The 13,253-nt window shown below is 35.9% G+C and overlaps 2 protein-coding genes and 1 non-coding gene across 5 annotated transcripts; all 3 read right to left on the reverse strand.

The window, feature by feature from the left end:
* Positions 1–618: 618 nt before the first annotated feature.
* LOC112023885 (RAF-like serine/threonine-protein kinase PRAF) lies at positions 619–7,251 on the reverse strand. Of its 3 annotated transcripts, XM_024056509.2 has the most exons (9): positions 4,155–7,245; positions 3,969–4,073; positions 3,691–3,843; positions 2,889–3,052; positions 2,570–2,717; positions 2,099–2,221; positions 1,887–1,974; positions 1,077–1,542; positions 619–945 (listed from the first exon to the last, which is right to left on the reverse strand). In XM_024056509.2, exons 1-8 carry the CDS (start codon positions 6,606–6,608, stop codon positions 1,376–1,378), a joined length of 3,402 nt encoding a protein of 1,133 aa, XP_023912277.1. In that variant the 5' UTR covers positions 6,609–7,245; the 3' UTR covers positions 619–945; positions 1,077–1,375. The 3 variants fall into 3 exon arrangements, with proteins under 3 accessions (XP_023912277.1, XP_065633346.1, XP_023912278.1); XM_065777274.1 differs by lacking the exons at positions 619–945; positions 1,077–1,542; positions 1,887–1,974 and having other exon boundaries at positions 2,108–2,221; positions 2,560–2,717; positions 4,155–7,249; XM_024056510.2 differs by lacking the exons at positions 619–945; positions 1,077–1,542; positions 1,887–1,974; positions 2,099–2,221; positions 2,570–2,717 and having other exon boundaries at positions 2,912–3,071; positions 4,155–7,251.
* Positions 7,252–9,066: 1,815 nt separating this feature from the next.
* Positions 9,067–9,834, reverse strand: LOC112023875 (uncharacterized). Its single transcript, XM_024056498.1, has one exon. It carries the CDS (start codon positions 9,832–9,834, stop codon positions 9,067–9,069), a length of 768 nt encoding a protein of 255 aa, XP_023912266.1.
* A 2,889-nt stretch (positions 9,835–12,723) lies between these two features.
* On the reverse strand, positions 12,724–12,796 carry TRNAV-UAC (transfer RNA valine (anticodon UAC)). Its single transcript has one exon. It is a non-coding gene; the product is annotated as a tRNA-Val (tRNA).
* Positions 12,797–13,253: the final 457 nt, after the last annotated feature.

A 13,253-nucleotide genomic window follows, 5' to 3' on the forward strand; every position in this document is an offset into this window, starting at 1 on the left:
CAACCAGACAAACAAAAGAATGAGGCTTAATATCCAGTCAGCATGAATAAGATGGAACTCTATTAAATGAGGCTACTCTATCAAAATAAATAAATCTATTACTCTACCGTTGTATTGCTAAAAATGTCCAAATAAACCATACTAAACAAGCCGTTGGGAAAACATGAAAATCACATGGCCAACTCCATAGTCCATTCAAGTGCAGATAGGATTCATAACTCGGTTATTATCCCAATCATTATACAAACTATTAAGTCTCAAATGTCTAGGCACCAAATAAATAAAAATCAGAGCTCAGATTGACAGGTCCAAGTTCCATACATTCACAGCTTTCTTACAGATATTATTAATGTCTGAAACATCTTTATAACATACAAGACTAAACTAAAGGATCCTTCTGCGTAGCAGGTGCAGCTTGCTCAAACTATGGAAATGCAAATAATATACACCCACCAGTACCACCCAATTCAAATTTTCCAGTAACCATCATATAGCGTCCGACACCAATAGCCAAACATTCCATCAACTAATGCATGATCTGATTATGACTACCAGGCAACCAAAACTAGTTCACAATGGACAAAGTAAACTGCACCACTACGCTCCAAACAACGGGAATAGAAAAGGCAAGGAGGTACTTAAAAAAATAATCATATACTATACTCTTTTACATCTCCAAGAGCCAAAGTATATTTGGCACATATAGGTATCAAATATCTAGGTGTAAAATTTCATATAACAAGATAACAACAAAAAGGATAGAGAGAGAGACTTAACCATAACAAGTTAGTTTCCTGTTTCATCAGAGTTACAGCAGTATATGCATCACTATTTTCTAAAGACAAAGCTTATAATACTGCGATTACCATTCATTTATATAAACATCCATCCAAAAAGCTGAGTCCAGCCTCCAATAATAATAGAACATGTGTCAGCAATGCCATCCTAATCACATTAAAAATGATGAGATATGTGAACGTACTGAAGTTGCTTCATCATCACAGACATTGTTGTCAATAGAAGGTAAAAAATAATAATAATAATAATTTACATAAAATTTGATGGGAAATACTTACATTTTAATCATGCAGTCCAAGCTCTCCTTGGGGTAAAATGAAATCTTCTGCTGGCAGAACCCATTCTGAGAGCTTAAATTGCACTCTATAAAGAATAAATACCGTTCTCACTGCAGTACTAGAAAAGGTTTGTCAAAAATGAACCAAGGCATAAAATTACACAACCAGCCTGCGTATACTTTAGAAACCAGTAGGCTGCTTTATAGTGCAAAGTCTATGCTTCATTTTATTTTCCTCTTTCTTAAATTCTTGCTCAACATATGAGGCAAGAAGTGAAACCTACTTCTTCAAGATTGGATTTATCTCACATTCATCGCTGCAGCCATATTCCTCAGCTTCTGAGAGATTTCCGAAAACGATGGCCTAGCTGCTGGATCAGAAGCCCAACAACTTTCCATCAGAGACTTCCATTCAGGATCACACCATGTTGGACTTTGTGGGCGCAATGTGTTGTTTACAATTCCACCTGTGAACCAAGAAGAAACACATTGCAACATCATGGTCGAGTTTTGTAGTATAATTAATAGTAGCCCTACTTAAACAGTAAATATAATATCCGGTTAGATCCCAGAAATATTGCTACTGGTTACAAAATAATTCAAGAAGATAAATTAAAGCCCAAGAATGAATTCCAATAGTTAGTCATCCATTGTAATCCTTTTGAATGCAAGAAGATAGATCAAACTCAATCATATTTTTTCGTATTTTTTACACACAAAGGAACCCCTAATATGTGTGCAAACTAGATCAGGCAAGCAAGGGTAACCAGATTAAATATTGTACATAGTCTAGTAACAAGTTGGTACTTACCAATGATGGAAGCGCAATGCAGATCTGCATAAGGCTCATCACCCGTGAGTAACTCCCACATAACAATCCCAAACGAGTAAACATCAATCTACAGCAAAATAAAATAATAACAATGAAACCAAACAGCAGAAAAGATCTTAAAGAAAGGACATTTAAAAGGAAAAATAAAAAACACTGAAAAACTCACGCTTTCGCGCTTGGGAGTTAATTACCTTCTCTGTCACCATATGGCTTTTCCCACTGAGAAGCTCAGGTGCCATCCAAGGTAAAGTTCCACGGACACCTCCTGACACTAAAGTGTGCTGTTTTACCTTTGATAAGCCCAAATCACCAATCTAAAAAGATACACACAGAACACATCAGTTTCCAAAATCCAAGCCCCTCTGAAAATTAATTATCAAGCTTGACAGTAAAGTTTAAAACAGACTCAAGTGAGCACATGTGAAAAGAGAAAACAATAACCAAACCATCACAAGTTGATTTCATATCAAGCTTCCGATGTTTCCTAGTTAATAATACTGCATTCACGCAAAATAATTCTGAACTTCAAAGATATTTCAAAAACAACACTAGTATGAGAAAACAAGAACTATAACAGGTAACACCAAAACAGGATATTGAAAACCATAAGAAACGAACCAATCAAAATGATTTAACCTAGAAATATGTCTACCTCATCATACCTTGCACACGGGACGCTGTGGATCTCTCATATTCACCAGCAAATTTTCGCATTTCAAATCAAAATGTACAATGTTCTTTCCATGCAAATACTCCATCCCAAATGCAGCATCCATAGCTATGATGAGTCTCTTACGACGATCAATAGTCCTGTCCAATTACATTATGCCCTGACTCATTCAACTTTCAATGGATTCTTTAAATAAACTTGGAGCAGACAATCAAAAATTTTACATGAAGCATACATTCCAAAACAGAAAATAGTGCTAAAATATTTGAAATCTGAATGAAACACACTGTAAAAAGTTACAGAACAGCTACCTGTCTTTCTTCTGCAAAAACTGTTTTAAAGATCCATTAACCATGAACTCTGTCACAGTTGCTAAAGATCCATCAGGACCATCACGAACAATTCCATAGAAAGAAACAACATTTGGATGATGTAATGAACTCAATATCAAAGCCTCCTTCCAGAAATCCGCAATCTATGACAGGATTACATATCTAGTCACTGTTATAGCCAATTCCACTAACATATGAACAGTCCAATATAAGCACAACGCTTAACCAAGCAAAATAAAAAAATAAGAATGTTTTCTATACTTCCCACAATAGCCTTCATTCATTGTATTTATTACAAAAAATATATTATTGATTTCAATTTGTGTCTTAATCATAAATGTGTAAACTTTTACACATAAAATTCATGGCCTATCCTACATTTTCCCCTTCTTTTTGTGTAAACGTGTATCAAAAACCATAATGAAAGTTGAAACAAAATAGAGTAAATTACTTGATACGATGCTTAAACTTAAATTTCTTTTTGTTTCACCTTAAGCAAATTTGTGAGGCTCATTTTATATAAGGGCCACGTTGTTTTTTTCCCATCTTTTCTTTTAGAAATACATAACAATAGTGTTCTTCCAGCATAATGGGCTGCCTAGATAATCACGGCCTTGACTGCGCTTTGCAATTACCATTAGAACACAAATTATATTTGAAGAGAACACTACAGCATATTACGCCAAGTAAATTGCACAATATGACTCAATAGGCTGTTTCCCATAATATGATTCAAGAATGCTAGTCAAACAAACGCAAGAGTGATAGATGTAGACACTACCAAACGTTCCCTTTCAGAAGGTCTCCCTGCAAAACAACTGGCTTTTATTCTCTTTACTGCCACATCAGAACCCTTCCATTTCCCATGATAAACAGCCCCATACGTTCCAGAACCTAATTCCCGGATTTCCTCTAGATCATCATTCTTTATTGACTGTCAAAGAGATGCAGTATGTTAGAAACAAGGGCATGAAAAGGGGATAGTTATGATAGTGATATGAAATCTAAATGCTTCATTTAACACATGCAAATAATGTGAATAAGACAGCAAGCAGTAACCTGTAATCCCCTGTCAAGAGCTTCTGCCTCCGCTTTTGTTGGCTCGATCTTGGAGGTATCCACATTGTCATTATCAAAATCCAACTCTTGATCCCCATGAGCATTCTATCAAATTAACAGGACATCAGAAGAGAATAAATAATTATACAACAATCTCTCTATAAAGAAAATTTACTTGTTTCTTACCGCTGATTCTATTTCATTTACAGTTGCTTCTTTAAGGTCAGCACATTCTTCAACTTTCACTTTGACCTCTTCAGCTTCTTCTAATGCTGCCCTCTTCACAGAAGCAATCAACTCAGGTAAGAAACTCAAATGTCCAGCTGAAAGCTTTGAATCTTCAGGAGGTGCAGAAATGACTTTTTCACCCAGTTTCGCACCACTCTCTTCTGCAGGCTTCAAGCAGACTGAATTGGTAGAACCGAGAGAAGTCTCCTGACAGTTGTTATTATCAATTTTCATTTGCTCTAGATGAGAAATATTCTGCAATTCAGAGTTCTCAACTTTTTCTACTTGATTTGCCTCTTTTTCTTCTCCAATTATACTTTTCCCATCCAACCTTGCCACTTCAGTGATACTGGTATCCTTTCTTGAATCAGGATTGTAACCAGAAGCTACTGAAGAAACCACTCTATCATGAATCAAAGTTGAAGATGAATCTGATGGTGGCACAGGTCCCAAGGGGGTGGCAAAGTTGACCATCTCAGGCAGGGGTCGAGATGAATGGAGACTTTCCTTACTGAATGAGTTTGGGTTCAATTTTAAAGCATGGCCATAAGAATATTCTGGCATGGCTGACCCATCAAAACCCAATATTTTTTGTGAGGACTCTACCCGAGGAATATGATTGTCCACGCCAACACAGAATCTTGGACTACCCTCCGGCCTGACAAATCCTGGATTAGCTGTACCATTCACTTGCTGAGGTGCACTGGATGCTTCATAAGGGGCAGCAACATGCTGCGAATTAGTTCTCCATAAGGCATGTCCAGGTACATTTCCATGTGACACAGGATAAAGATTATCTACTCCATAAGCATAAGGCAAATTTCCATACCGTATCCCACTTTCTTCATGAGGAGGTATGTGCATGTGGGGTACAGCAGCCACAGCTTGGTCATGCAATACATCATTCCCCATTTCAGGTCCAGCTCGGTGATAAGCATAATTTGATGGAGGAGGATGTCCATCAGCTAAATTACCATGACCCATAGGGAAATTCATGCCTGCTCCATCACCAATGTAGTGCTCATTCAATCTTGGAGCTCCAGATGCATGTATTCTGACTTCATCAACCCGAGCATTCAAATTGTTCTGCAGAATCCATCCTCTCTCATGATTTTGAGTTTCATTATAAACAGATCGAATATCATGATTCTGCTCACTAGGGTAAATCCCATGGTGCAACTTGGCATCTGTGTTCAGCATGAAAGTCTCTCTATTCGGGGGACACTCAGCACATGGATTAGAGACCTGGAGAAGCCCATGCTCCAAATGCGGTTGATTTCTTTGGAAAGCCATCCGGCAATTCTCACAAACACTGTTCCCTTCAACGACATTGGGGCCATGAAAAATGTTACCAGGAAAACCAGACTTATCACCAGATATAGCTCCACTTGGCACCCACATAACATTTTCAGAATATTGTGGCTGGTGTTCATACGTGGGCTGGTGACTCGCTTGCTGTCGAGAATATTCTTCTGGCATTCTATCTAAGCATTTTTCTGTTAAATCAGACAATGGCAGACGGTAACGTGCAGAAGAAGGTGAAGATGGATACTCTGCCAATTGTCTTGGATCATGGTGCCCAGGATGCCTAGGAGAATAGTATGCAGGGCTCCATGGAGCTTCCATTTCAGTATACCTCTGAGGCTGGTGTGGTGCAGATCCCATATGAGGAATCGTGAGGTGACGCAAGTTAAACTGTAGCATTGATATCTCAGAAGCCCTTTGGCTATGAAAGCCACCCTCCACACCTACCGGGTTAAAGAACTGCTCCCCGACATGTATATCCTCAACTGGACCAATCCTAGGGGAATCAGGTTGCTGCTGCTTCCTAAACTCAGAACCATCATTCAAATTATTCAAAGCATCCACATACCTCCTCTCAGTCTCCCTATCATCCCCACCATCAACATAGTGGGGCGAAACCTCTTGTTCGGGATGTGAAAACAGAAAAATCCTAAGCCTAGTGAACCCATCACCCGAACCCAACTTATCATACTCTTCCATCATGTTAATCACATCATCATCATTTACAACCGATACAAGAGCATCAAGATCCTCATCGGGCTGCTGGTATTTCAATACCGCCGCCCCATCATAAAGCTCCCTCATTTTACCCATCAACTCCTCATAACTAATATCTCTCGCCACGCAAACAATTCGGGTCTCCCCGCCCACATACCGGAGCTTACCGTCTTGGGGACGGGGCAATATACTCCCTAAAAAACTACACAAGAATTTAACACGCATGGTTTCATCATTCGAACAAGGGGTTGAAGAACCCATGGCTGATGTTGGGCTATCCATCATCAAATATACAGATTGATAAGGTTGTTGTTGTTGTTGCTGATATATAATAGGATTCTCAGACTCAGACTCAAACTGGCTCTTATATACAATCCCTTTATTACACATAAGAGTAATTGTCACCTCCTATAGCTTAAAAATCCAAATTTCACTAACCCAAATTGATAAAAATTCCCCATTGTTAAAAGCTCAGAATCCATCGCATTTCCCAACAACCATGGCTACAAATTGAAGAAAATCACAATAAAAACCAAAACTTTATCAAAACAACAATAAACCTCACCAGCCCAGATTGTGAAAACAGATCCAAAGTCCGAAACGAATACCCAGATAGACTGATTAATCCAAAAGACAGAGAAACAAAGTGATGGGTACCTGAATTGGCGAATATGAAAAAGAATCAAAGAGAAGCTGAGGAGGGAATCTTCTGAAAGAAAAAAAACAATTATGGAATATGGAGGAAGAGTTTGTCAGAAGCTGTGGGGTATTATTGAAAGCTGTGCAGTGAGCTAGTGATCTAGCAGAGCGAGAGAGAGAGAATGAGTAGGGAAGGGATATGTGGTGAAGATGAAGGGTGATGATGGTGATTAGGAATGGAGGTGGTGAAGAAGGACCGCCATAGGCAATGGGGGCAAGAGAGAGAGAAAGAGAAGATGCGATGCCCGAGTGCCAGGTAGTGTCCCACGTGGCACTACCTGGTTTCTGGGTTCTCTTGGCATCTATTTATCTCCTCCAGAGGATATGCTCTCGCTTCGCTCTCTCTCCGACGCTCTTCTCTTGCACGTGTGTGCACACACACACAAGATAACACTTGACTCCATGTACACTATTATCGTGGATTCTAATGTAGATGTGAAAAAATCAAATATCGTTACCATATTTCACTAATTAAATTTATTGTGGATTCAAATGTAGATGTGAAAAAATCAAATATCGTTATCATATTTTAAGAGTATCTAAATTTTTTTTTTAAGCCCTCAATCCTTGTTCTCACCCACCCCTATAATAACTTGTATTTATAGAATGACAATCGTACCAAAGATAAATTATACTGTCTTTACGAATGCGCAATAATGAATCTTACTTGTGAAGTGACAATCACATCAAAGATAAATCATTCTGTCTTTAGTGGTGTGCTATGGTGAATTTTGGAAAATTAATTATCATGTATATTTCATATTTTTTATTTTTTTAGAAGAATGTATATTTCATGTATATGAATCTTACATATATCTTATATATATCACAGCAAATATGAGAAAATCAAATATGACGTTACCATATTTCAAGAGTATATAATATTTTTGCACTTTGAGAGTATCTAATATTTGGATCTTGGAAATTATTATTATTATTTTTTATTTGGAAACTTAAATTTTAGCTCTTGCTCCTTACCTTTACACAAATTTTTATTTGTGAAGCAACCATCACATCATTAATTACATTTTATTTTCTTTTATCCTTCTCCATCTCTATTTTTTTCAAAAATATAAAAGGAAATGTTAATCATTACTGAATAATAAGTGGCAATGACAATAGATTTTGACAAGTCATGATGAGTTAGCCTTGTATTGATTTTTTTTTTTTTTTTCTCTTGTTGACTATTTTGTTTATTCATTTTTGTTTTATATATATATATATATATATATAAATTAAGAGATTAGTGAATATTCTCTTGTTGACTATTTTGTTTATTCATTTTTGTTTTATATATATATATATATATATATAAATTAAGAGATTAGTGAATGAATAGACTTGTAAGTGTTCCAAAATCATCTCAGAGAGTCAAAATAAGTATTCTAAACTCCAAATATGATGTGATCACGAATGTCTTCTTGTTACTATTGTCCAATTTGTTGGTACCTTTCTAGAAATTAAATACCTGGGAGAGCAAGGGGTGTGATTTTTTTTTTTTTTTGAGAAAGAATACTTTTATTGAAAAAAAACTAAAGAGCGGCCAAATCAACCTGAATAAAAGGTAAAGTGCAAGATAGAACATCTTCCATCCATACAATACAACTTGGTGATGTCAAAGCTAGCCTAGTTAAACTGTAAGCAACTTTATTACCATCTCTCCTTACATGAGAGTATGACAATTCTGAAAATATACCGAAGAATAACGACACGTCATTTATCAAATGGGCATAAAGAGCTAACCCATTATCCTTGCATCTTAGGGCCTTCACAACCACTTCCGAGTCACCTCAACAATGGCTCTATGAAGTCCTAACTCACTGCCAAACTCCACTGCCCTACACGTTGCCATTGCCTCAACTTCCATAGGCTGGTATGCCTGATCCAACTGCTGCACAAGTGAAGCAATTACCTCCCCTCAACAGTCCCTGACAACTACTCCCATCCTATATTTGTTGTCTGCGTTTGATAGTGCTCCATCGTAATTGATCTTGTAAGTATCTAGTGCAGGTGCTGTCCACAATGTCTGAGGCATTGAGCTGAATCGGGTTTGCCTGAGATTGCTTCTTCAGATCTCGTTCTAGCTCTCCTCTACCCTCTGTTGCAAATCTTTGGTAAGGCAGCAAGTGTGATTCAGCCTGAGCTTGTTTCATTGGTTCCAAATACTCCACACTTGAATAGCAAATAGGTCCATAGGCTTCCCATTTTCAAAAATCCAGCTACACAACTCTTTAAAATCAGCAAAATGAATCCTTGATCGAAAATTCCATTTGTCACCTTCCCACACCTCATTCAAGCCCGTGCAACTCCACATTGAGTGCAAAGTATCCTCTGCTTGTAAGGAGCATTGGTCACAGCTAGGATTTTGTAAGATAGTTCTCAGGACCAGGTTTTGCTTTGTTGGAAGTGAGTTTCTACATGCACGCCACAGTAGGTTCTTGTATTTGTTTGGAACTTCCAGGGACCAGATGCTCTTCCAAAATTTCTTATCCACCTTCGAGTGAGTGCTAGCCTCTGAATTTTCCTCCAAGTCCTTGAGAAACTTATACCCAGACTTACAATTATACTGCCCGTTTGCAGTGAATGGCCAATACAAAGCATCCTTTATTTGGCATTGAGGCAATGGTATACTTTGAACAAGTTCCGCTTCAACTGGTATGGGCACACCCTTAAGCATTTCAGCATCCCATTTACCCGTGTTGTTGTCAATTAGGTAGTCCACTGTGGCATCTTCCATAGACTCTATGATCGGGGATGAAACTAATGGAGGATGCTTTATGGGCAGCCAATGATGCTGCCATATTTTGATGTTTTTTCCATTGCCCACCCTAAATCTAGCTCCCACTTGGATCACCTCTCTCCCCTTCAAAATGCTTTTCCAAGTATAGGAATCGGTTGCCAATTCTTTTGCTTCCATGAACGAACAATGGGGGAAAAATCTCGCCTTAAAAATTCTGTGAAAAAGAGTGTCTTCATCATGTAAAAGCCACCATGCTTGCTTGGCAAGAAAAGAGTCATTGAAAAGAGCAAGATCTCTATATCCCAATCCTCCATCTAATTTTGGTTTTGTCAACTCAGACCATTTGACCCAATATATTTTTCTTTTGTCACCTTGCTACCCCCAAAAGAATTTTTTTACCATTGCTTCAATTTCATAGCATAGGCCCAAGGGTAGTTTAAAGCATCCCATGGCATAAGTTGGAATGGCTTGAGCAATTGCTTTGATAAAAACTTCTCTACCAACTTGAGAAAGAAGCTTCCCCTCCCACCCTTGTAATTTCCTCCAACCCCTCTCCTTAATATAGCTAAAGTTTGCTTTTTTACCCCTTCCCACCAATGAGGGCCCCAAATATCATTATATATACTATTTCAATGGGAAATAAAATGAATGTCTTTCCTATTAATGATAATTTATGCTTTTTTTTTTTTTTTTCACTGTAAAATATTTTTAGAAAAACATTTTCAGCATTTTATCGTTTTTGTTGTATTATAAAATTTGGTCAAATTTGAAATTGTTTTCCGTTAACCATAAAATATTTTATAAACATTTTGCTAACAAAATTTTATTAAAATATTTTACAAAAACATACCTTATTGTTGGAATCGTTGGTCTAGTAAGTTGGGCCATTAGTTTTGGTAGTTTATGCTTAAAAAATTTTATGTCACACAAAACACTTAAAAATAAATAAATAAATAAACATATATTAGAAAATTTGAAAATATTTTAACGTGAAATGTTTTCAAATATAAAATATTTTTGAGAAAATATTTTTCAGCAAAACAAATAAAGCCTTAAAGTGAAAATAAGGAGAACAAGGGACTGATTTGGTAAACTACTAAATTAATTCCAAAAGAAAGTTTGATTGCGACTCAACATTTTACTTCAGCCATCCATGGAGGGATCCAACCAACAACCAGGACTGGGGTTAGGACAACATTACATGTCATATTTTATTGGTGATGAGAATGGAAAGATCTGTTGACCTCTTCCCCTTCTAACTTTACTAGGTTCACCATTTTCTAACTGTGGACAGCATTATTACAAGCCAATCACACATGATCACATAACAACAACAACAACGAATAAATCGCTTTTTAGATTTGTCTTCATTATGATTTAAAAGATAGATCTAGTGCTATGATTATTTTAATCTATTGAAATAATATAACTAGTGAAGAGATTCGAAACGAAGAGGCCCATATGATTTTTGCAAAAAGAGGCCCATATGATTTTTGCCTGAACCTAGATAGTGACTGATGGGGCATTCCACAAATGTATGAAAGAATCACTAGAACTAGGAATCCACATTAATTGGTCATTTACTAGGTCGACATGACAATTGTATGTTGAGGATATACTGGGTTATTTGAGAGTTGAAGGGTTGGACCGTTGGAGTCTGGAGCAGTTTACTTCCATCTCGGTGCATAATCTATCTGTATATATATATATATATATATAGAGTTGGTTTAAGTTACATCTGGTGTAACTCTAAGTAATGTTACACCATCTAATAACTTGTTATTGAATTAATATTTTGAAAATCTAATAGTTGAATTACATGGTCTATATATTCTTAACATGCATGTCAATTTTCATATCAATCGAATGCAATTTACCATTTGATTTATAAACTCATTTTTTATGCATTATTTTAAACTATAAAATTTTGAATTTTAACAATTGATTGATGACATGACTATTAATCTTTGATTACTTTGAAATTTTGTAAGCATGAAGAATATACGAAGATAATGTAATCTAACGGTGGATTTGTCAATATTTGCATCCAATTAAAATATAATAAGTGGTATAATATTGCTTAGAGTTACACCAGGTGTAACTTGAACCCAGCTCATATATATATATATATAGTTTACTTCCATTACTAATGGCACCACTAGGTGGCTGGTGATGGTAGAAATATACCCTTTATTATTAACCAAGTAGTGGATGGTGTTACCAAGGACATTACTAATGAGCAGATTAGGTGGCTGGTGATGGTAGCAAAACTAAGAGAAAACGTTGATATTGACATTAACTTTAAGACATGTTGGTAGATTACATAATCCCCTTATAATTTGCAATAGTTTCAAATTAAAATCTCAAATTTTAAATGTTTTAATTAAGGCCATGGACTTATAATTTTTTTTTTTTCAATTCACCTTTAATTTGTCACTATTAACTAAAAGTAATAGAAATTCACATAAATTGTGACAAAAATTATCACACAAAAAATTAATCTTTCATATGAAAGTATAAGACATTTGGTACACTATCAGTCATTTAGTTATTGTTACCAAAATATCCACAATAAAATGATTATTATATAATCTCATGTCATACTAAAATTATATCATATTTCATATACTATATCATAAAAAATGTGTCTTAAGGTTATGCTTGCATCAAGTAGACACCATCTTCTTGTCAAAAAACAAAAACTCTTTGGAGGTATTGTCAAGGACAATACTAATGGCACCACTAGGTGGCTGGTGATGGTAGAAAAACTAAGAGAACAAGTTGTTATTGACATTAACTTTAAGATATGTTGGTAGATTACATAATCCCCTTATAATTTGTAGTAGTTTCAAATTTAAAACCTCAAATTTTAAATGTTTTAATTAAGGCCTTGGACTTTAAAAAAAAAAATTCAATTCACCTTTAATTAGTCACTATTAATTAAAAGTAATATAAATTCACATAAAAATTGTGATAAAACATTATCACACAAAAAATTGTGTCTTAAGGTTATGCTTGCATTAAGTAGACACCATCATCTTGTCAAAAAAAAAATGTTATTTGGATTGTTGCTGCCCAGGATCGAACTGGGGACCTTTAGTGTGTAAGACTAACGTGATAACCACTACACCACAGCAACCTTACGTCAATTGGTTGCATTAAAATTTAATTAACTCAAATGCGAGTCAGGTCAACCTTCTTTATAAATCATTTGTTAGATGTTCTTGTATGTTAATGGACTAAAAACTAGCAACGCATGCATGTTGTATGTGTCTAAAGAGCATTCACAGTCTAAAAATTTTGACTTTTAAGACCTGAAAAAAGTTACTTTATTTTTTATACCACTTCTCTTTAAAATATATTCAACATCAAAACTTTTAATTTTTTACTACTTCATTTAAAATAATATAAACAACTTTAAAAAAAAAAAAAAAAAAAAATCACACAAAAACCAAAAGCAACCAGCTGCTACCACCTCCACCTCCACCTCCACCACCACCACCATTTTAGTAACCATAACTCACTGTAAGAAAAAATAAAATAAAAACAAAAACAAAACCACAACCCATCACCACCACAACCACCTCCACCACAAG

This window comes from Quercus suber, unplaced genomic scaffold (assembly GCF_002906115.3).
Source record: "Quercus suber isolate HL8 unplaced genomic scaffold, Cork oak 2.0 scaffold_151, whole genome shotgun sequence".
NCBI classification, from domain to species: Eukaryota; Viridiplantae; Streptophyta; class Magnoliopsida; order Fagales; family Fagaceae; genus Quercus; species Quercus suber.

What these genes read in the sequence shown, in the direction of transcription:
- LOC112023885 (XM_024056509.2), bottom strand. Translation starts at nt 6,608, where the DNA reads ATGTGTAATAAAGGGATTGTATATAAGAGCCAGTTTGAGTCTGAGTCT. An exon ending in CTCTTGACAGGGGATTACAG is followed by an intron (nt 3,844 to 3,968) that starts GTTACTGCTTGC and finishes TCTCTTTGACAG; the next exon opens with TCAATAAAGAATGATGATCT. An exon ending in GCCATATGGTGACAGAGAAG is followed by an intron (nt 1,975 to 2,098) that starts GTAATTAACTCC and finishes ATTTTGCTGTAG; the next exon opens with ATTGATGTTTACTCGTTTGG.
- LOC112023875 (XM_024056498.1), bottom strand. Translation starts at nt 9,834, where the DNA reads ATGGAAGCAAAAGAATTGGCAACCGATTCCTATACTTGGAAAAGCATT.